We start from the raw sequence: 20130 nt of genomic DNA on the forward strand, positions 1-20130 counted from the left end.
GGCTTTCACTTTTATTTTTCATCTTCATGAAATATCTTATTGAGTATTTTTTTAGTGCAGTCTTTCTAGTTGTCAATTCTTGTAATTTTTGTTTATCGTGAGTGGTTTTTATTTCATTGTCAATTCAGAAGCTTAATTTTGCTGTCTATAGTCCTCTCAGCTTGCTTCCATTTTTTTTTTCCATAGTTTGGTATATATTATTCCAAGACCTTCTAGCTTTGAGGGTCTGGGTTGAGAAATCACCTGAGATCCAGATTGCTTTCCCCCTAAACATTACCTGTCATTTTTTCTCAGGCAGCCTTTAGAATTCTATCCTTATTCTGTTTGTTAGGCATTTTTATAATAATGTAACTTGGTATGGGTCTGCTGTAATTTCGTATACTTGGGGTCCTGTAAGCCTCCTGTATTTGACTTTTCATTTCATTCTTAATGCTCGGGAAATTTTATGATGTTATTTCATTGAAAAGATTGTGCATTCCTTCTGTTTGTATCTCCAAGCCTTTATCTCTCCCAATAAATCTTAAATTTGGTCTTTTCAGGTTATCCCATGTTCTTGGAAGTTCTGTTCATGGTCTGTTAACATGTTTTCTCCACAGTCAATTTGTTTTCAAGATTGCATAATTTGTATTCATTGCCTGGAACTCTGTCATCCAAGTGATCCAGTATGTTGGTGATGCTTTCCAATGAATTTTTAATTTGGTTTCTTGATTCCTTCATTTTGAGGATTTATGCTTGATTTTTTTTCAGAGACTCTCTTTATTGAAATGATCTTTTGCTTCCCCTATTTCCTCTCTGATTTCACTCCTAATAGAGTTCTTTATCTCACAGATCAGTTTAACTTTGTACATTCTAAACTTTTTGACATTTCTTCCACTGTGATGTCAATGGATTCTGTTATTGGAGTATCTTGGTTTGTTTGGGGCAATTTGTTCCCTTGCTTTTTCATGTTGTTTGTGTGTTTACACATCTAACAATTTGAATCTGAAGCAGTAGAGTTTCTACCATGAGAACTTATAGCATCCCTGAAGTTTCCCAGTACCTCACTGTTTAGGAGGAGACAAATAATAACAACAACCAATGCAAACAATATATAGCATTAAACCAAATAGTTCCTACTATGATGTCTACAATGTTAATTATCACATAAACAGAAATGATATGATAAAAACAGCAAGTTTGCAAAAGGGTTTACAAATGGTGGACAGGGAGAGAACAGAAGTGATATAGGATATGATGATTATAAGGGAGAAGGAGAGAAGATAGAAGTAAAAAATTAAAGGAAGAGTAAAAGAGAGAACAATAGATATTGGCTGTTAGCAGAAGAAAAGAGAGAAAGAGAATTAAGGGAAACAGGTGAGAGAAAAATGTATCAATGTAAAGTTAAAGAATTCTTTCCATTGGAGTTCAAAAGTTTTTCAACTTCTCTTCCCAGCAGTGTTAGGTAGGGCTGTCTGGATTGATGGAGTGAGGGAGGTAATCCCATAGGCGGAGTTTCCTGGGGGCTGGGTTTAGGTGTAGGTAGACTCCAGGCTCTTCACTGAGTGCCAATTGGTCTGGAGGTTTTAAATCAAACTTCCTAGGCCCAGCAATTGCCGGTCCATGCTGGAAAACGGCATCCCGGGATCTCCTCTGGATTCCACTTGTGTGGTGGAGGATCCAATTGTTAGTCCACTAGCTCACTGTGGACCCCACATTTCCTGGTCTCAGGTTCAGTCTCCAAACTCAATCTCTCCCACCTCTGCCCTTTCAAATTCCGGCCACACCTGTGTCTCCCAGTTTGTCCTGCAAGCAGCCAGATTAGAAGGGGAGGGATAGAGCTAGGTGGTTTTCTACAGCCAGTTGTCCCCTGTGTAAACCTCTCTCCAGGTCTGATTTTCTCCTGGTCACTTAAGCACATTCTATGTCATGCAGTGTGGGTTTGCCGGGCCAGTATTTCGGGTCAAACTCGGGTTTGTTAGGAATCGGCTCCCTCAGCTACTGGCCCCCATGCTGTGGCTGCAAAATGGTTCCTTCCTCTGTCCTCTGCATACAGAGAGATGGTGGCTTCTTTCCCTCACAAGGATATTGTGTAGCATGCCTTTTGGTTTAGTCCGGCATTGTCTATAACCTCTCAACTCTCCCTACCCAGACACACCTCAGTCTTCCTAAAAAAATGTGGGTTCCTTTAATTCCCTTAACCTTCCACTTTCCTTTTAGAGGGAACTCTCTGGCTTGTGCCTCCCGCTGCAACAGTGGCTGTGGCACTGGGGATTTCTTCCTTATTGTATTATATCCACCCTCCTGAATCCCTGACCTGCCTTGAATGTCCAGTTTCAAATTCCAGTAAAGTCCCCCTCCCGACACTTTCTTTTCATTCACCCACTTTGCCGAGAAACTGCCTGTCTGCTTTCTTAATTTCACACCACAGTGCAGCCAGGAAAGTGACCCTCTCTATTCAGTCATCTTTAAAGCCTCCAGATGTGAGTTCTAATTGAGTTGGTCCACATGAAGTCTGTAGCCCAGCATGCCATAAGTGCCCAGTAAGCATCGTTTGCTGTTATTATTTTATTATTATCATTTTGATTAATGTTTTTGTTCTTTTGTCCAAACTGCTCACCTCCCACATGGACCTCCATAAAACAGTCTAACTTGTTTATGCCCCGAAGGGACAGCCATGCTGCAGATGAGGTCCCATGAACCATCAGCTCACCCCTCCCTTCACCTGAATGCCAGCTCCTCCCCAAGGAGTCAGGTGCTACACAGCGCTGGGGAGGCGGCCTGGGCTCTACCCTAGTTCCTCCGTCTGCTGACTGTGTGGCCTGGATCAGTCTCAAATATGTGTGTCTGAGAGAATCTCAGAATTGTCCTGCTGTCAGAATAACACGGGTTCCCAGGAGGACTAAGTGGGTGCTCAGACCCTGGCCAAGTTTGGACAACCCTTCACACATTGGAGTCACAACCCCCAGTGGACTTCCTTATACTCGTTTTGTAGTTTTTGTTTTTAATAATGTCTGAGAGGAGGCATCTGTCATCTGTTGAGGACCTGGGGCCTCTAAGGGTCTCAGTGGCTGTGCTCTGAAATTGCTGCAGACCCGTGAACCCCCAACCCCTGTATTTTGTGAATGGCCGTCATGAGCTTATTGGCCGAGTCTGTGACAAGATTTTAGCTGCCATGATCATTGGGCTGACAAACTTGACTTTGATCTTAACTCTAAGCCTCAGTCTTTTCAGCAACCTGAGGGATGGAGGATGGATGTGAAATCAGGAAAAAGCCCAGAGCATGTTCAGGGGGGCAGGGCATAGCTGGGTCTGGCCAAGTCCCTCACACGTGTTCCTTGAGGCTCTGTGGCTCTAAACAGCTCAGGGAATTCAGACAGGAGCTGTGAAGGCTTCCTTGGGACCCCATGATATTCTGGTATCCTCCAAGAGGAATCTGTTCAAGCTGTATTTGCTTGACCAGCAGGACTTTTTTAAACACTGAAGTGGGATGTCTGGGAGGGTGCTCTTGGTGAAGCCAGGCCCCACTCCCAGATGTATTATGTCACTATGGCTGATCCGCATAGTGACAGGATTCCCCTGACCTCTACAGTTTGAGTCCAGGGTACAAAGTATTACGTGTGACGGTAAAGTCAGGAGCTAAGAGGGACAGAAGCACGGAGAAGGGGCTCAATCCACTTCAGTCCATGAGGTGACCAGAACAGGGGGCATCTGAGTCACAGAAAGATGAGGTAGGGGCTTTGAGCATAACCCGATGACCCACCCTTGCCCATCTCTTTCAAGTCCTTAGGTAGTAGCCCCAGACTTGACCGAAGAAAAAGGTTGGGACCTTTTATCCAGGCCAGTGAGCACGTGGTGAAGCCACTGCCACATCTTTCTCCTCCAAGGCCGTGAGTAGCACGTCCTGCTGGGGGATGCTGCATGAGCCCAGTGAACCGGGCAGCAGGTGAGGAGGGACGCGGGAGGGGAAGCAAAGGGAGGGGAGAGGTGGAGACTGGAGAGGAATCACCTGTCACAGCAGCTAAAACAGCGCCCCCCTCCCTGGGTGGCTCTCCAGCCTTGACTTCCTGCCCTGACCAAGGTCAGTCTCCTTGTCGCCCTTTAAGTTCCACGGCCCTACAAATACTCCAGTTCTTTCACAGAAAAGGAAGCACCTCAGAGCCACTAGGAAACAATGATGTCTTATTTATTTCTTTCTGTTGGGAGAATAGATCACAAGACAGAGAACAGCAGTCCTGGTCACGCATCACGGTTTGGTTAGTTTCCACAAACGCAATGGACGGGTGGGGGCGGGTCAGGCCGAGTTTCCATTCTTATGACCTTCAACTTCTTGCCATCGCCCTCCAGCAGGGCTTCATGGCGCCCTGATGGGTCTCCAACCTGCAACAGAGCTGTGGTCTCACGCATCACTCCAACACTCATGTTCCGATCAACAGGCAGAGAAAGGACGCAGAAGCTGTCCCTGCTGCCTGACCGAGGGGACCTGGGCAGAGAAGCAAAGACCTCCCACTCTCCCCACTGCCCATCCCATCTCCACAAGCTGACCCCAGCAGAATGGGAATCCCTCAGCTGTTGCGTGCCAGTGACCCAACTTCAGCATGGGAGTCTGAGCCCAGACTGAAATCTCAGAAGCAGGTTAGGTGGGAGAGGGTGGGAGGGTTCCAGAGCCCCTGGAGTTATTGCTGAGAAGATATGCAAGGGGCACATTCCCCAGGGGTAGAGTAGAAGCCCTGGGCCTGGAATCCCTGGGTGCTCTGCAAAGGGGCAGGGCAGATGGGGGTTCCACAGTGGAGGATCCAAGAGGAAAGTGGCTATGGAAGTGCGGAGCCTGCCTGACAGCAACGCTGGGCTCCCCAGCAACTTCTTCTCATCTCCAATTGCTAAGAGACCCTCCAGGCAGACTTGGGTCAGGGTGGAACAGGGGAGTGAGGTTCTTGTGAAAGGACTGAGAGTCTGTCAGGAGCAAGGATAGAACGCTTCCCCAGCCCAAGATAGCTGGGAGCTGGGGACTCCTGCCTGGGCACCTACTTGACCCTCATCCTTAAATCAAGAGAAGGGATGGGGCTCTCAGGGAAAAAGCAGACTCCAGAGAGCAGGAGAGGATGGAGAGCCACAGGGAGGCAGGGAGGAACCGATGGCAACGAGGCTCAGCCCCTGCCCAGGAAAGCGAGTCTACAGTTCACAAACACAATACCAGCCACCAACAAGTAGCCACGAAGACCAAGTCAACAAATGCGCGGGTGCACACACACTAGGTGGGACCACAGGCTGCGGGTGGGGAAGCCAGGGTTAGTTGCATGACGATGTAGAGGACCAGGGTTGGCGGGCACAGGAAGGGTGCGAGGGGCACACGAGTTCTTGGCTTCTCCTGGGGAAGGATCTGTTGTTGAAGTGGCCGGCTTTCTGAAGCATCGACATCTGCCTCTGAAGGTTGGAGCAGCTGCCTTCAGGTTGTGGAGGCTGAGAAGGGAGAGGATTTAATTGAAAACAGACCTCGGGCTCCTCTCAGGGGTCCTCGCCTGCTTCTTTCCCACCTCAGCACAGCCCCCTTGCTGACTGGAATTTCTGAGATGACACTCGTTCAAAGCTCCACTTTCCAGGGGAGACAGGAGAAGCTGGAGAGGCAGGGAAAGAGGTAAGGGATCGGAGGGGCTGGAGCTCAGGGGTGGTTCTCCCAGGGGACAGCAGTCTGGTCGATGGCAAAGCAAACCACCACACTGGGACTCCCCCATTATCGCTAAAGGCCTAAGGCTTAGGAGAAAAGGGTTTTTGAGAAAGACCTGAAAGAAGGAGGAGGAGGAAGATGAGAAAGAGGAGGAAGGAGGAGGAGGAGGAGGAAGAGGAGGAAAGAAGAAAGATGAGGAAGGGGAAGATGAGGAGGAGGAGAAAGAAGAAAAAAAAGGGGAAGGGGGGAGAGGAGGAAGAGGAGCTGCCTCCATTCTGAGGCTGCCTCCTTTGAGACCCTCCCACCCTGTCCCACAGCCTCAGTGTCCAGGCAGCTGCGACAAAAAGAGGACAGCTCTGGGCTGCACACCTGCCTCCTGGGCTGTCCTCTCCAACCCTCCCCAGCTTAGGTGGCCATTTGCCTTCAAGAGCCCCATCTAAGATGGATGCAGCGGGCCCTGCTGCGCCTGCCGGGAGCTGGCGGGAGGTGCTCCAGCACTTAGAAAAGGAATCCCAAGAGCCCGCAGGAGCACCGAGTAAACCGCAGGCAGCGAGAGGTATTTCACTGTGCAGAAATCTCTTTGAACTTAAAATTCAGGACAAAGTTATGTTCTTGTCTCTTATGGCCTGTTTGCATGGGGAGTGGGGAGGGCAGAAGTGAACTGACAGAAAAGGGGCTTTTTTGACCTAGTATATTCCAGGGTCTGCCAGGAAGGGACACAGACGGGACAGAGGGTGCAGTAGGATGAGTTAACCTACAGCCAGAGACCCATGTAAAGGTCCAGCCTGTCACCTACTATCCAAGTGGCTATTTTCTGTGACCTCAGGTTTTCATCCACAAAATGGGGTTGGCCCCCCATCCTGTTCACTCCTGGTGGGCTCCAGCGAGCCCATGTGTGTGGCAGCACCCTAAAGACTAGACAGTAGTTACCAGTCACCACCCTCCCTCCCACATCCAGCGAGGAGCAATGGAAATGGACACTAAAGCAGAACAGGAAAACGGGGTCCCCAGATGTTGAGCAGTGCCAGTGCTGACATGGCGGGGGGGGTCACATAATATCAGACCTACTTCTGAGCAAGGCTGGAAAGTTTCATAATGAAATTTTTTTTTGTCTTTTTAAAATTTATTCTTTTTGAGTATACATGACCGTGGAGTGTATTTTGACATACTACGCATATATGGAGTATAACTGATTCTAATTAGGATCCCATTCTTGTGGTTGTACATCATAATGAACTGTTTAAAAATGGCTCTAAGGCAGTTTCTGACTCACTATTGAAAGCCATTATCTTTATGCTACTCTGATACTGGGAGCATTTCCAAGTCATGCCTGGGTGGCAGCGGGGACGGTGCCCCATGAGGCTGGGTGCTCGATTCCCCATGCTCCCCGAGTGCAAGTGGGGACACCTCAGTGTCTCAGGGAGTGGACTGTCCTGTTGTCCTTTTCATACCCCTGAGAGCTCCTCGGAGCAGGAATTGTCCCCTGGAAACTCTAGCCCAGTACCCCCTCCTGACGCCTGCCCGGGCTCAGTGAGGACAGTGATGGGGACAGCGGAGGACCCAGGCACAGGGCATCTCACCTTCCCACTGGAGGCTACTCCTCAGTTCTCTGCTTTCTGGGGCTCCGCTGCTGGAAAGAAAGCCAGATGTGGTGAAGGACCCTCAACTGGGGGCAACCCCCTGCAGAAGCTGCGCCTGTGCCCCACCCATGGGAGTCCCAGTCACACAGGCTCGGTGGGATTTCCTGCTCTGCTACTTGCTGGTTAGGGGAACCTGGGCCCCTGAGCCCTGGGTCGTAAGATGTGGGTAGTAAGGCCTACCTCCTGGGGCTACGTGCACGTTACATGGGATGGCGTCTGTGCCTGACAGAAAGCAGATGCTCTGTAATCCACTGTCACCAGTAGTGGCCTGTCTGGTGCAGGTAAAGGAGCAATGTCACAGAGTCCTCTCCTGGCTCTAAGGGAGTTCGTCTAGAGGGCCCTCAGGGGGCCATGGGACCTGGCAATAGTACCCCCTGGGCCACATGACACCCCCTCCTGTCCCCTCTGTTCCATCTGGGCAGGTGGTCGTGGACAATTACCATTGGCGGTGATGAGGTTCTCCACCTGGGCTTCCTCGTCCCCTGGAGCCCTGTGACAGAAAGAGACAGGTCTTCAGGACAAACCCAGAGAGCATTGCCATGCTCCTTTCTGGAACAGGGCCACCTGGGATCTGTCCCCTCCAAGTCCTCTGAGCTGCTCTACATGGGGCACATGGGTGGAGGGAAGAATGGAGACTGAAGAGTCAGAGAGAATTTGCAGGCACCCTTCCGCGTCAGTCCCAAGAAAACTAAGTACTAGGAAGGGTGGTCGAGGGCCACTGGGGGCTTAGGTGTGCCCTGACACAGAATGTGGGTTTCTGAGGTCCAGAGCCACCTTTGGCCAGTGGGGTAGATTACTGGGATGCGACTTTTTGTGGGAAGAAAGGAAGGCCCAGTATCTACACAGCTCAAGGAGCCTCATAGAGAGGTGAGAGACAGGGACAGCGTCTGGGGTCTGTTAGAAAGGACCTGGGTCTCCGAGAGACCCTTCTCCCAAGCCCAGCTATTTCAAGGGCTCCAGACAAGGTTCCAGCACCTTCTAAACCCACCTCCCCTAACCACATATACATCAGAGGCTGAGCCTCAAGGTTTTGGCCTCTCTTTTGCCCCTAAGTCTTCTGTTAATTCTTAAATTTATATCTGTACCCCCCTACACACACATTCTCTGAGACAAGAGTCCAGAAGAATACCCATTGAGGTCACACACCAGGGGCCCCTCCCTGTCCCTCCTAGTGTCATCCCAGATGGCCATGGGCATGGCATCCTTACCGGGGCTTCTGATTGAAACTGCACTTGCACCTGCGACCTGAAAGGTAAAGAAACCATCCAAGGTCATGCTCCTGGCCTGGCCACAGCAGAGCTGCCCTGAGTCCACACGGTTGGCGGACTATGTGAACATTCCCTAGATTTGAGCAGTGCGTCCTTGAACAGCTGTATGCTTCAATCCTAGGGGGAAGCAGGGTTCCTCTGAAGCCAAGGTTGTACATTCAACAGCTGGAACATGGCTAGGCCACCACAGTGCACTTGACTGTGGGCCTGTAAGGGTGCTGTGCAGACCAGGCTCATGTTCCCTTGGAGCCCAATGGGGACAACACCTGTCTCCTTTCTCCTGTGATTGTCCTGCTCATGCCCAATGGATATAGGACTGAGAAAGCCACCCTGCCCATTCTTATCTATGAATCTATATTTCCTTTCTTCATGCTTAACTGTTTTACTGAGCATTTACTATGTGACCAGCCCCATGCCCAACTATGTATTAGGTCCTGAAGATAATGTGTAGCACAGAGTCAAAAAGGTCAGGGCTTTATGCTGTCCCCACCTGCTTAGCAGTCACCGTAAATAAGAAATGAACTTACTTAGGATAAGAAGGATCCCAACCGAGAAGAGAACCACAGCAAACACCAATCCCCCAATCCTCAGGGTCTGGTAGTCTGCCAAAGGAACCAGGGGTGAGAGATAGAGAACAGGCAGGGCAGGAGAGCACACCTGTCCCTCCCTGGATGGGGCTGCACCTCACTCCCCCACTCCCCACACCCAGACTTGCTGAGGCTGCTCACCATAATGAAAAGGGTCCTTTTCTTTCTCCTGTTCAGCTGCTGCAAAAGTAAATGCACGTGGTCAAGACAGCTGCACATTCTGGATACCTTGCCTTAACTCACAGATCTCAGTACCCACAAAGATTCCTGGGAACCTGACATACTGGATATGCGTGAGTGGGAGGGCCTGCTGGGGTCAGGGTCAACCTGTGGACCCAGGGCAGCAGGACCGATCCTCTTTTGTGACAGATGAAGAAACAGAGACCAAAGAAGGACTCATGATTTGCATAAGGCCAGAACTACTTAATTATGGTCCAGATCCTGACGTGCATGTTTCAGGTTCAGGCCAAAGGTCCTGAGGTGGCTCTGAGGGCTTAAAATTAGACCCTGCTGGACCTGTGGGGGGAAGAGGTGGGCAGGATGGATGACAGTCTATGAGTATCTGTCACTCTCCCAGACTTTCCCTGCTGAGTGAAAGGACAAGCCTCTGACCAGACATGAAGACTCTGAGAGCCCTTCCACCCTCACTCATGTCCCAAAGGACCAGAATATTCCATGAGGAAGAGCTGCAGTTGCCATCTTGGCATAGCAACTCCTAGATGGTACTTACCACTGGCCAGGACTGTGGGAGCCAGCAGGCTGCAGAGAAAGATCAGCACCACCTCCATGGCGTCTGGGGGCAGAGGGAGGAAGATGTTATTCCCTGGACTGGAGAAGACCCCTCCAATCATCAGCCTGACCCAGGGCAAGTCAAATCCCCAGCTGTACTCTGAGCTCTCATGACCTAGGAGAGTTCGAGCCACCTAGGCCGATGCAGTTGACATTTATCTGACTCTTACAGAGTGCTCTGCATGCATTGACTCAATTAATACAACTGAATTAGAACAATTAGCAGCCATAACAACTAGCCCGTGCTACAGGCCAAGAAGCTGATGCTCACAGAGGTTCGGTGACACTGAGAGTCAGGGCCGAGAGCCCAGGGAGCTGAGTAACTCCACTCCTCCAGGGCACCCTGGGCCCTGGAGATGTGGGCCTTCCTGGTTTCGTTTCTACACCCAACACCCCTGTCCCCTGTTCAGAAATTCTCCTTTATATCAGATTAGAGGGGGTTGGTAAATCAATGTCCCTCTTGCACAGTCAGCAGGCAGGGCAGGAGACTTCCTGTTCCCTGGACTCTTTTGTAAACCTTGCCACATGGACAGCTCTTCTGACCCCTCATGACAAGTCTCCTCTGACAAGTCCTAGTCAACTCTTCCCAGAGGCCTTAGTTAGAATCTTCCCCAAAGGTGGCTTGATTGTCAAAGAGAATTTGGAGACTGGTTTTCTGACGGTCAGTGTCTTGGCTTCTCCTTCCCCAGGAGGTGCACAAAGCTCTGCTCAGGGGCTCACTAAGTCAGAACAGGCCACCTGGGCAAAGAAAGAAGGCCTTTGGTCTCATCCAGGAACCGATTTCAGTAGTTACACTCCTCACATAAACGATGGTGGTGCAGATCCAGAGAGAAGGGAAAGGAACCTGATTCAGGAAGGCCCAAGGCTGTTTGCTCTTTTCCACGTGGGGCGGGACTGGTGGTGGCCTGAACCCAAGGCTTCTGCTTGCTCTGAGACTAGTCCCACCTGACTTTCCCCAGGCCCACCTCAAGTAGTCCCAGCTGCCCTTCGCCTCTCAGCCACCAGGGGTCAGCACAGCTACATCCTGAGCCCTGTCAAGGCCAGGGCCCTGAACTTAGGCAATTCAAAGTGCGTTTATCAAAAGAAAGTCATTTGCTTGTCATATTTATATTTCTTTTAAAGTTTACATGATATGTTATATGTATAAAAATATCTGTAGTACACATACAATGAAACATAGTATTAAGATAAAACACCCATAAACAAGTAGCTTAAGAACAAGAATGTTGCAAATTCTGCTCCATTTACCTATACTTTCCCCCAATTCATCCCCCTGCTTCCCTCTCAGAGGTAATATGAGATATCCAAAATTGAAATAGATGCCTTAAAAATCTACCATAATGAGAAAGGATTTATAAATTTATTCCTGTGCTTCTTAAAATTCTAACAGGTTAAAGTTGTTTTATTATCCCATGAATTGGGTCTTTTAAGATTATCTAGTAATTCTAATTTTTGCCATCTTCTTCCCCCCTAATTTTCTAGTACTTATTTATTTCTCTTTTCCTTTTTGTTTTTTTCCCGTTTCTTTCTTTTGGATATATATTTTTTTAATTCGCATTTTCTCTTGACTGGTTCAGAAACTGAACATATTTCTGATCTTTTAGTGACTGCCTTTGGAATTTCACCATAAGTGTATTCAACTTAACAGAGATTTAGAAGTCCAAAGGTAATGGCTATAATAATTATCAGGTGTAATACCTTGAAAGTACAAAAATACAAATCACCCTTCCTGATATGTATGCGATTATTGCATACTTGAAATCCTATAAAATAGGTATTAGCACTTGTACTTTGTGAACATAGCGTTTAGATTCGCCCACTGGGCTGCAGTTTTCACGATGGCCCCAATGCCTCCTGCTATCGGATCCTTGTGTAGTTCCACCTGCCCTGCTCCAGGGATGGACTGTGACCAACAAAACATGGTAGAGGTAATGGTAGGCCGCTTCCAACACCTATTAGGTTGTACAAGGCCCCCACATCTTCCCCTTCCTGCTCCTTTACCCACTCAGATTGCTCTCATTCTGAGGAAAGCTGGCTGCCATCTTATGGACACTCAGACAAGCCTGTGGAGAGGCCCAAGTAGCAAAGAATTAAGGGCCTGAGTCCAAAGACCTGCTAGAAAAGTAGGCCCACCATGAACTACATGAGTGAACTTGGAAGCAGATTCTCCAGGACTCAGGCAACTACCACGCTGGCTGACAGGTGACTGCAACTTCTTTAACCTGAGCCAGAACCACCCAGCTAAGTTTCCCCTGACCCCCAGAAACTGTGAGATAACAAATGTCTTGTTATTTTAACAAGAGTTTGGAGGTAATTTGTTATGGGCCAATTGATAATCAATATAACATATTAACAATGATTTGTTTGCCATTCTTTATGAATCTCAACCATCCTCCAAACCATTTTCCTTATTCCTAAAGATCATCTTTTAGAATCTTCTATAACAAAGATGTATTTGTTATAAAGCCTCTTTTTTCTGTATCTAGAAATGTTTTCATTTTACCTCTGTGGTGGACAGACCCTAAGGGGATTCTCAATAATTCCAACCTGCTCACATTCAAACCATTGTGTGAACTCCTCCCCTGGAAAGCAGCAAGAGAGGAAAGGAGGAAACAGTTCTTGCCACAGAATATGGCAAAGGGAATGGGAAACCGCTCAAAGGGTGGCACTGTGTAGGAACTGGAGTCAGAAAACTTTCTTCCTTGTTAGTTTGAAAAAGTAAGCTGCCTTGCTGTGAGAGGGCCTATGGAAAGGAGCACACTGCAAGGAATTGTGGGATGTCCCTAGCAGCTGAGAGCAGCCCTCGGCCAACAGCCAGCAAGAAAACAGGGACCTCTGTCCTTCTGCCATTCAGAAAAGAATTCAGCCAGTGACATGAGGGAGGCTAGAAGCAGAACTTTCCCCAGGTGATCCTTATGAAAGGCCAAATTGCCTTTCAAGGATTCCAGGTTGATAGTTCTTTTGCTCTGCACTTTGCAGATGATATTCCACTGCTTCCTGATTTCCATTATTGCTATTGAGAAGTCTGCTGTTCATTCTCATTCCTTCATAATCATGCTATCTTTTCTCGGCCTCGTTTTAATTTCTTGCCTTCATTTTTGATGTTCTGGGTTTCACTAAGTCTAAATGTTGACTTATTTCTACATTTTCGGTGTGTTTCCTATTCCTGTAGTCATCCTTTTTCACCAACTAGTAAAAAATATCACACACCTCTGGACTCTCATTGTCATGTCTTGAGCTCTCAACTCTCCTCCGTTTTACTTTCTAACGCTGTGATTAAGAATACGAGGCACAAAGTGGTTTGGTGGTTGTTGGAGTAGCATAGTTGTTTGGCTCAGGGGCTGCTGGTCTTCATTGGCAGCAGCTCAGCACACTGGTCAGAGAAGCTGCTTAAGACTTTGGCATTGGGTAACAGAAAATAGCCTGGACTAAGTGGACTACTGGTAAGTCCACTGGTGAGAAACACCCCCACTCCCCACCACCAAGAGTTGGCCAGCAAGGTTGCCAGGAAAAGTACTCCCTCTACCGGTGGGGTGAAGAAACCTCAAGGCCACAGACCAGGGACATGTCATGGTTACTGGAAATGAACCAACCTTCTCATCTATATGTTGCCTGTCCAGAAGCTGGCAAGAGGGATGGCTCAGGATTTCAGAAACAACCTGAAGTTTCAGAGTGCAGCTACTGGCGCCCTTCAGGAGGCTAGTGAAGCAGACCTGGTGGGTTTATTTGAGGACACTGATCTGTGTGCCATCTACACTGAAAGTACCACCATACCCAAAGACGTGCAGTTGGCTCACCAGATAACAGGAGAGAAAGCTTAGGTGAAGACCTTCAGTCATACCATCTTTCACTCAGAATGGACACAAAAAGTGACTGTTCACAGACCTCAGCAATAGGAGCACTACTGCTCAGGAGTGACAAGTGGCTAATGTGCAGAAGGGATGGGTGGTCTTTCTTACTTCTCATGATGCATGCTTCTGTATGTTGATGACTTGTTGGGTAGCTATTAAGGTACCAGAATTGATAAATGTGTATGTACATGGCCTTTTGGCAGTAAAACTGGTTATGACTTAAAAAAAGGAAATATGATTAAACAGGCTCATTCTATTTTCTTTATCACTTAACGGCTCTTTCAGTTTTCACTTCTTTGCTTCTCTGTGTTACGTGCTGGATAACTATTTCAGATTTATTTTCCATTTTTGTTTCTCCTTTTAATTGTTTAATCTGCTGTTTAATTTAGTCATCTCATTTTCTGTTTCAATGATCATATTCTTTATGTCTAAATGTTCTATTTGTTTCTTTTAAAGTTGTTTGGTCATTTGGTTAGTCTTTATTGCCTGTTCATTTGTATGACCCCATTTTTTACTTCTTTCAACATTTCCTATATAGATATTTTATATCCTATATCTGCTCATTCCAAAATCTTAAAGCCTTGGGGGTCTAAATCATTGTTATTTCTCTGCTTTTCAAACAGTAACTTCTTGTTGTTGTTGTTGTTGTTTTCTGTGCTCGGTAATCTTTGATTTTGAACTCATAGTTGCTAGATTTTAATCTACGGGAAACTGATAGCCCTAAAATGAGATGTTTTCCTCCATCAAGAATTTGTTTTGCTTTTTTGTGGACACTAAGAGTAGCAGGTACCAACCTGAGACCATTTAGCCCCGCTCAAAGGTCCCAGGTTTAATGTAGCAATCTCAGGTGTGGCTTCCCAACCTCGCTGGGCCAATGATTATTAGTCTCCAGAGTGCAATAGTGTCAACTAGCATTCATTCCAACAGCAATGTGCTTCAATTCTGTTTACATGTCACATAATCCAGAGCTAGTTTTATAACATAGGTTTTTTGGTTTGGGTTTGGTTTTTGGCCTTTCAGATAGTTTAGTATGTGGAAAGGTGATGGATGACTGGATATTTCCCTTCCTTCTTGTTCTGTAATAACAAATCTGAGATCAATTACTTTAGGGTGGAAAAGTTCCTTCAATGATTCAGACAATCTCTGTCCTAAATGCATTTTTCAAGTATGAAATAAAATAAGTTTTGAGCATCTGCTATGTATAAAAAATCAATGTCTATTTCTATTTCTTTCCTTTAAAAAAATTATTTTTGGTTAAGTTACTGCTACTTCCCAAACCAAGTTCCATCTCCAAATTACATATTTAAATTACATCTGTTCCTTGTTCAGTCAGAGGGGAGACTAGACCCCGGGCCTAGAGAGTGGAACTAAACAGTAGAATCCTTCCAATCCCGGGGGCCTTGATGTGAATATTGCATCTGAAATACTATGGCTGGGCTCCCAGCTCTAGCCAGCACAGGGATTATTAGACAGGTAGGATCAGCACCTCTTCCTGGAGGAGGAAAGGCACATGTCAAAGAGTCCTGTCTATTAGGCACAGTATGATGGCTCAGGCCACTGCTGTGCCTCCCCCTCAGCCCCCAAATTCACCTCCACAGATGCTCAGGTTCAAGTCAATTCCACAGTCACTGAATTCCTAGAAGGGTTACACTATTCTGGGCCTGTAGGGGACGCAAAGGTGAATGAGATTCAGCCTTAGCTACCGAAAAGAGGCAGGGTTCGGCAGCAAAGGCTCTGACCCATCAGCAAACACAAGAACTTCCCAAGAGGTCAAGACCACATGCAGCTACAGTCCAAGGGACAGGGAGAAGGAAAGAAGAGAGAACAATGAGGAACCTGGGAAGTTTCCATGGGGAGCTGACCTTTCCGTTTGCTCTTGAGAGCGGCATAGGGACTTTGAGAGACATGGGTTAAGGAAACAAGAAAAGGAAGGGCACCCTGGCAGAGCAAAGGGCATGGACAGTGGCAGAGGGAGGGGAAGTGGAAAGCAGTGATGACAAATAATACTCAGGTCAAGTTCAGTTCAAACTGAACCTCAAGGCACGTCACTGCCTTAAAGGGGCTTCCCCAGAGGCTCTTCAACAGGAGAGGGTTCCACCCCTGGTAAGGCTGCATGGCATGAGAGCGGGCTGTGGCCGCAGCCCACTAAGTGTTTGCCATTTCTAGTGAAAGACTCCTTCCAAGTCAGTGATCCAGCTTGCGTCAAGCACGGCAGATGGAGAGACTCCTGAGAAGACGGCTGGAATCAGACGGTGGAGAATCGCCAATGTCAAGCTCAAGAGTTAAGACTTATCTTTGTGCTCTGAAGAAAACGTTTCTGATCAAGTTACAGTGTGCTGAAAGAAACAGTCATAGATTTGAACAGAGACCTATGCTCCACCCCAGGCTGCTGCTGGGGCTTAGGCTACACCAGCCACCCCCCAGCATAGGTCTCCTCTGGGTGCCTCCTGGCCCCTAAACCCATTTTGAAAGATCTCATCAGTGACACAGCTGGCACTGGTCCAGAGTAGTGCGGCCAAGTACACATATAGAACCTCGGGGGAACAGAGTGCCTTTGTCTCACAGCTGAACCAAGAAACTCTATCTGGGCAGCAGGCCCCCACCCCAGCTCCCACACATTCCTTTCTCCCTCCTTCCAGGGAGGAAGCTGGGCAGTGGGGAGGGTGGGGGTGGGGAGGTTAAGAGGTGGTGGGAGTGACATCATTTCCAGGCTACAGAGTTCAAGGATACAGAAGAGAGAGGGGGAGAAGCGAGGCAGAATTGGGTGGAGCCGGGAGAGGGGGTTCAGGAACATTCCATGAGTTTCCATGGGCATGTTAGGGCAAGGGCCTCCTTGTGGTGAGGCCTTGGAGCCCGCCTAGGGCCCGCATGACCTGGCTGGCTGGGAAAGGAGGGCTGAGAAGTGGTCGCTGCTGGAGCAGGGGACCCCCAGCCCCATTCTCCTGTTCTCCACTTCAACTCCTAGACCACTGGGACTGCTCTCTGGTTTGGAAAATGGGACCGATCCCAGGGCTTCCTCCGCAGCACACTGTGAGGAAGAATTGGGCCTGCGCTCACGTTTCTTCCTCCATGCCATCGTGCATCTGCTCTGGGAAGCCGCTGAGACCTGGGGCGGCAGCAAGGCTTCCGCGTTGATTCCCCTCTCCCATCCCCTGCGTCTGCACGGTGGCCTGCTGCATGTGTGGGAGATGGCAATCAGAAGCGCTTCTCCACAGATTATCTTTCCATACTGAGTCACATAATTTCACTTAATTGCTGGGTAAAAGCTGCTTGGAAAGAGAAGACACTGGCTGATGATATATCAACATGCTATATTATTTCCGATTCCACGCAGTAGCGAGGTAGATCAGAATACCCGATTCTATTGTGAAAATAACTCAGACAATCTCCCTGTAAAAGGCAGAGGCTCCAAACTACAGTGAAACTTCATTATCCCATCCTCACATGCCCCCTCCCCTGGGTGGGCCTCACTTGCCCTCCCTTCTTTTGGGCCTGCTTGGCCTCCTACAGCTCAGCCCATGGACAACATGTCCTGGGATCAATGTGGCCTCAGTCCTGGTGAGATGCCCCAAAGAGAGATGTGAGGGCTCTCTTCAGACAGTGCAGACCCAAAGGGACCCTTTCATGGGGTCACAGAATGCCTGTGCCCCATAGCTCAGGCTAGCAGGGGACATGCTTTGGCCTATGATATCTGTGCATCTTTGCAATAAAGACATTGTTAAAAGATTCGACTGTGTATAAATAGACTCTAACCAAGATGTGAGTTTTCCAAAAGGCCCAAAGAAAGAAAATGTACCTGATTTATCCAGCTAGTCAGGGGCAGGGCCTGGCTCAGAACACTCACCCCCAGTCCTGTCTGCTGCTTTGATGTGCTGAGGTCTGGAGGCGGCAGACCAGGGCTGGCAGGGCAGTATGGGAAGGCCCAGCAATGCTGGAGGTCACTCCCAGAGCCAGGTTAGAAGACAAAGCCCTATAGGAATGAGCAAACATGGCCAAGGCAAAGAGGGGCAGGAAGGAAACAATGGACAAGCTCCTTTGACCCGAAGGTGACCTTGGATTAGAGACACAAGGGGGCAGTGCAAGCTTTGGGGCAGGGAGAGATGGTATCATGCCTAGAAGACAGAGCTCCTAGGTCCTCTGCTTCTTCACAAGGACCAAGAAAGCAAGGCTGGGAGGCCTTAAAAGCCCTTGGGTCCTTGTCTACGAAAGATTTTGCTTAACACAGAAGGATGAGACCAGCCTCCCGCTATGTTCTTCCCAGCGAGAAGACTTCCTAACACCTTAGGAGTAGAGATTCCGCCTCTCTCCCAGCATGTCTGACCAGTCTCTCTGTGACAGCCCTTAGTCCGGGGCTTCTCTGTTGGCATCATCAGCCTGGCCTCACACTATTCACATCCACGCTACGGAACAGCCACCTGCAGTGAGCTCACCCACACTGTGCAGCTGGGAATATGGCGAAGGCCTCTCCCCATCAACCACTCACTCCCCTGTGTGAGAGAATGAGGAACTGGGGTCCATGGCTTCTGGAGACCCTTTACTATCATTGAACCCATTTTACAGGGAAAGAAACTGAGGCAGAGAAAGCGAATGAGTGCTGAATTCCAGACTTCAACCTTGCTGCCTGCCTCCCTGTTGGTGGAGGGAGGGTGGTCTGCAGTTGTAAGGGTACAGGCAGCCCGCCCCAGTCCCCAGATCACAGGGGAGGGCTCCCATCCATTCAGCGACAATGGGTCACAATGGGCCACCTGCACTGTGGCTCTTTTGAGGACCCACTTCCCCTTTAGTAGTTGCCATGCAGCCTTTGCCCCTACCCAGCAGGCTGAGGCTGCTTCTGGAGGGAGTCAGAGGAGTTCTGTAAAGTCAGCCACAGAAGGGCTCCTGCCTCTGGATGAATGTCACCAACCAAGCCCCCCAGGACCTCCAGCTTCATACATATTCACAAAAGAAGCTGAGGCAGGAGAATGCACAATGCAAATGAGACAGCCCACCTCAAGTGCTAACTGACATCCCCTCCCTGACCGACAGCTTTTCCTCAGGAGGGTGAGTTTTCTGAGCAGATCACAGACTTCACGTAGCTGATCAGTGAGGGTGGGAGCAGGGGGTGGGCAGTGCGACTCAGCTGGTCCATTCTCCCATCCACTTCCCAAGGCCATCATGAAAGTCTAGTGAGCTGACCAAGGTGAAGGTTCTTTGTAAACTGTAAAGCACTGTGACAACAATAAGCATCATTTATGAGGGCTTACATCATACCAAGTGCTGTTCTAAGTGGTTTACATAAATCGACTCATTCAATCCTTACGGTAATCCCAGATGATCATTCCCGTTAGACAGATGGGCAGACTGACTCCAGGAAGAATCAGTCACTTGCCTTAAGTCCCAGAGCTGGAAAGTAGCAGAGCCCTGGCCCCAGAGTCCCTGCTCTGAAGTGCCTGCCTATCTGCTGCTCAGTGGCTTTGTGGCCTTGAGCAAGTTAGTTGACCTTTCTGAGCCTTTGCTTCTGCAAATGTAAGATAGAGAGAATAACATGCTTCTCGTGGACTGTGAAGATTAGACAGGAAGGCCTTTGTACGAGCATTTACTGTTTGTCTGTCCATTGTCCTTGCTTTGGTAGCCAGCATCTCCTGCTGGAAGGGAGACTGCTCCTCTCCCACCAACCTCAGGGCTGCTGCAGGCCACGATTTGCACCCCCTCTTGGTAGCTAAAAGGAATGGGCAAGGGACTTCAGTGCCCCCCATCTGGGGTCGTCACACTGAAACCTAGGAAGGAAGGGCCAAAGCAGCCAAGCTGAGAAATGCCAGGGCAGAGGGCTCTGTGGGAAGACCAGCTTCCAGCAGTAGCAGGTGAGAGCTGCCCAGGAGGGAGGAGAGAAGGGACAGGGCACCTGCCCTTCCTGCTCTGAACTGCTCACCCCTGCCTTGCCTAAATGAGATGGGTCCCATCACTGCCATTTGCAAAGAGAAACACGGGCTGGAAAGGATGGTGTTCAGAGGCCAAGGGAAGGGCCCAGTTCCCTCCCCACCTTGTCCTCTCACCACTGGAAGGTCCTAGTGTCCTGCACTGACACAGGGTATAGAGGGGGCCTCAGTCCATGGCCCACTCAGCCCCCCTGACCCCTGCCTTCTCCTGCCGCAAGATCAACAGCCTGCATGACCTGGAGCCACACACAGGTGGCACAGGGTTTGTGACTGACTGGCGGTGACACTGACCGAGATGGAGGGGAATCCCCACCAGGACACACAGAAGCAAAATAGCAAAACAAAACAATGGAGAGGATGTGATGCACAGAGAGGTAAGAAGTCCCAAAGGAAGAGAAACTGAAACTTGGGAGATGCCCAGAGAGAAGTGGGAGAGGGG

General features: G+C 48.9%; 1 protein-coding gene across 3 annotated transcripts in view; it reads right to left on the reverse strand.

Annotated features, from left to right (window-relative positions):
• Positions 1 to 4138: 4138 nt before the first annotated feature.
• FXYD6 (FXYD domain containing ion transport regulator 6) overlaps positions 4139 to 20130 on the reverse strand; it is a 29317-nt gene continuing 13325 nt past the window's right edge. For 2 of the 3 annotated variants that reach the window (XM_079104478.1, XM_079104480.1), the window contains exons 2-8: positions 9867 to 9929; positions 9278 to 9316; positions 9077 to 9151; positions 8490 to 8526; positions 7722 to 7771; positions 7222 to 7271; positions 4139 to 5436 (exon numbers count right to left, since the gene is read on the reverse strand). In XM_079104478.1, the coding sequence (XP_078960604.1) occupies positions 7243 to 7271; positions 7722 to 7771; positions 8490 to 8526; positions 9077 to 9151; positions 9278 to 9316; positions 9867 to 9924 (288 nt within the window). In that variant the 5' untranslated portion in view covers positions 9925 to 9929 and the 3' untranslated portion in view covers positions 4139 to 5436; positions 7222 to 7242. The remainder of the gene's footprint in view (positions 5437 to 7221; positions 7272 to 7721; positions 7772 to 8489; positions 8527 to 9076; positions 9152 to 9277; positions 9317 to 9866; positions 9930 to 20130) is intronic. The other variant, XM_079104479.1, reaches the window with a different exon arrangement.

The sequence above is a fragment of the Sciurus vulgaris genome, assembly GCF_902686455.1.
Source record: "Sciurus vulgaris genome assembly, chromosome: 11".
NCBI lineage: Eukaryota > Metazoa > Chordata > Mammalia > Rodentia > Sciuridae > Sciurus > Sciurus vulgaris.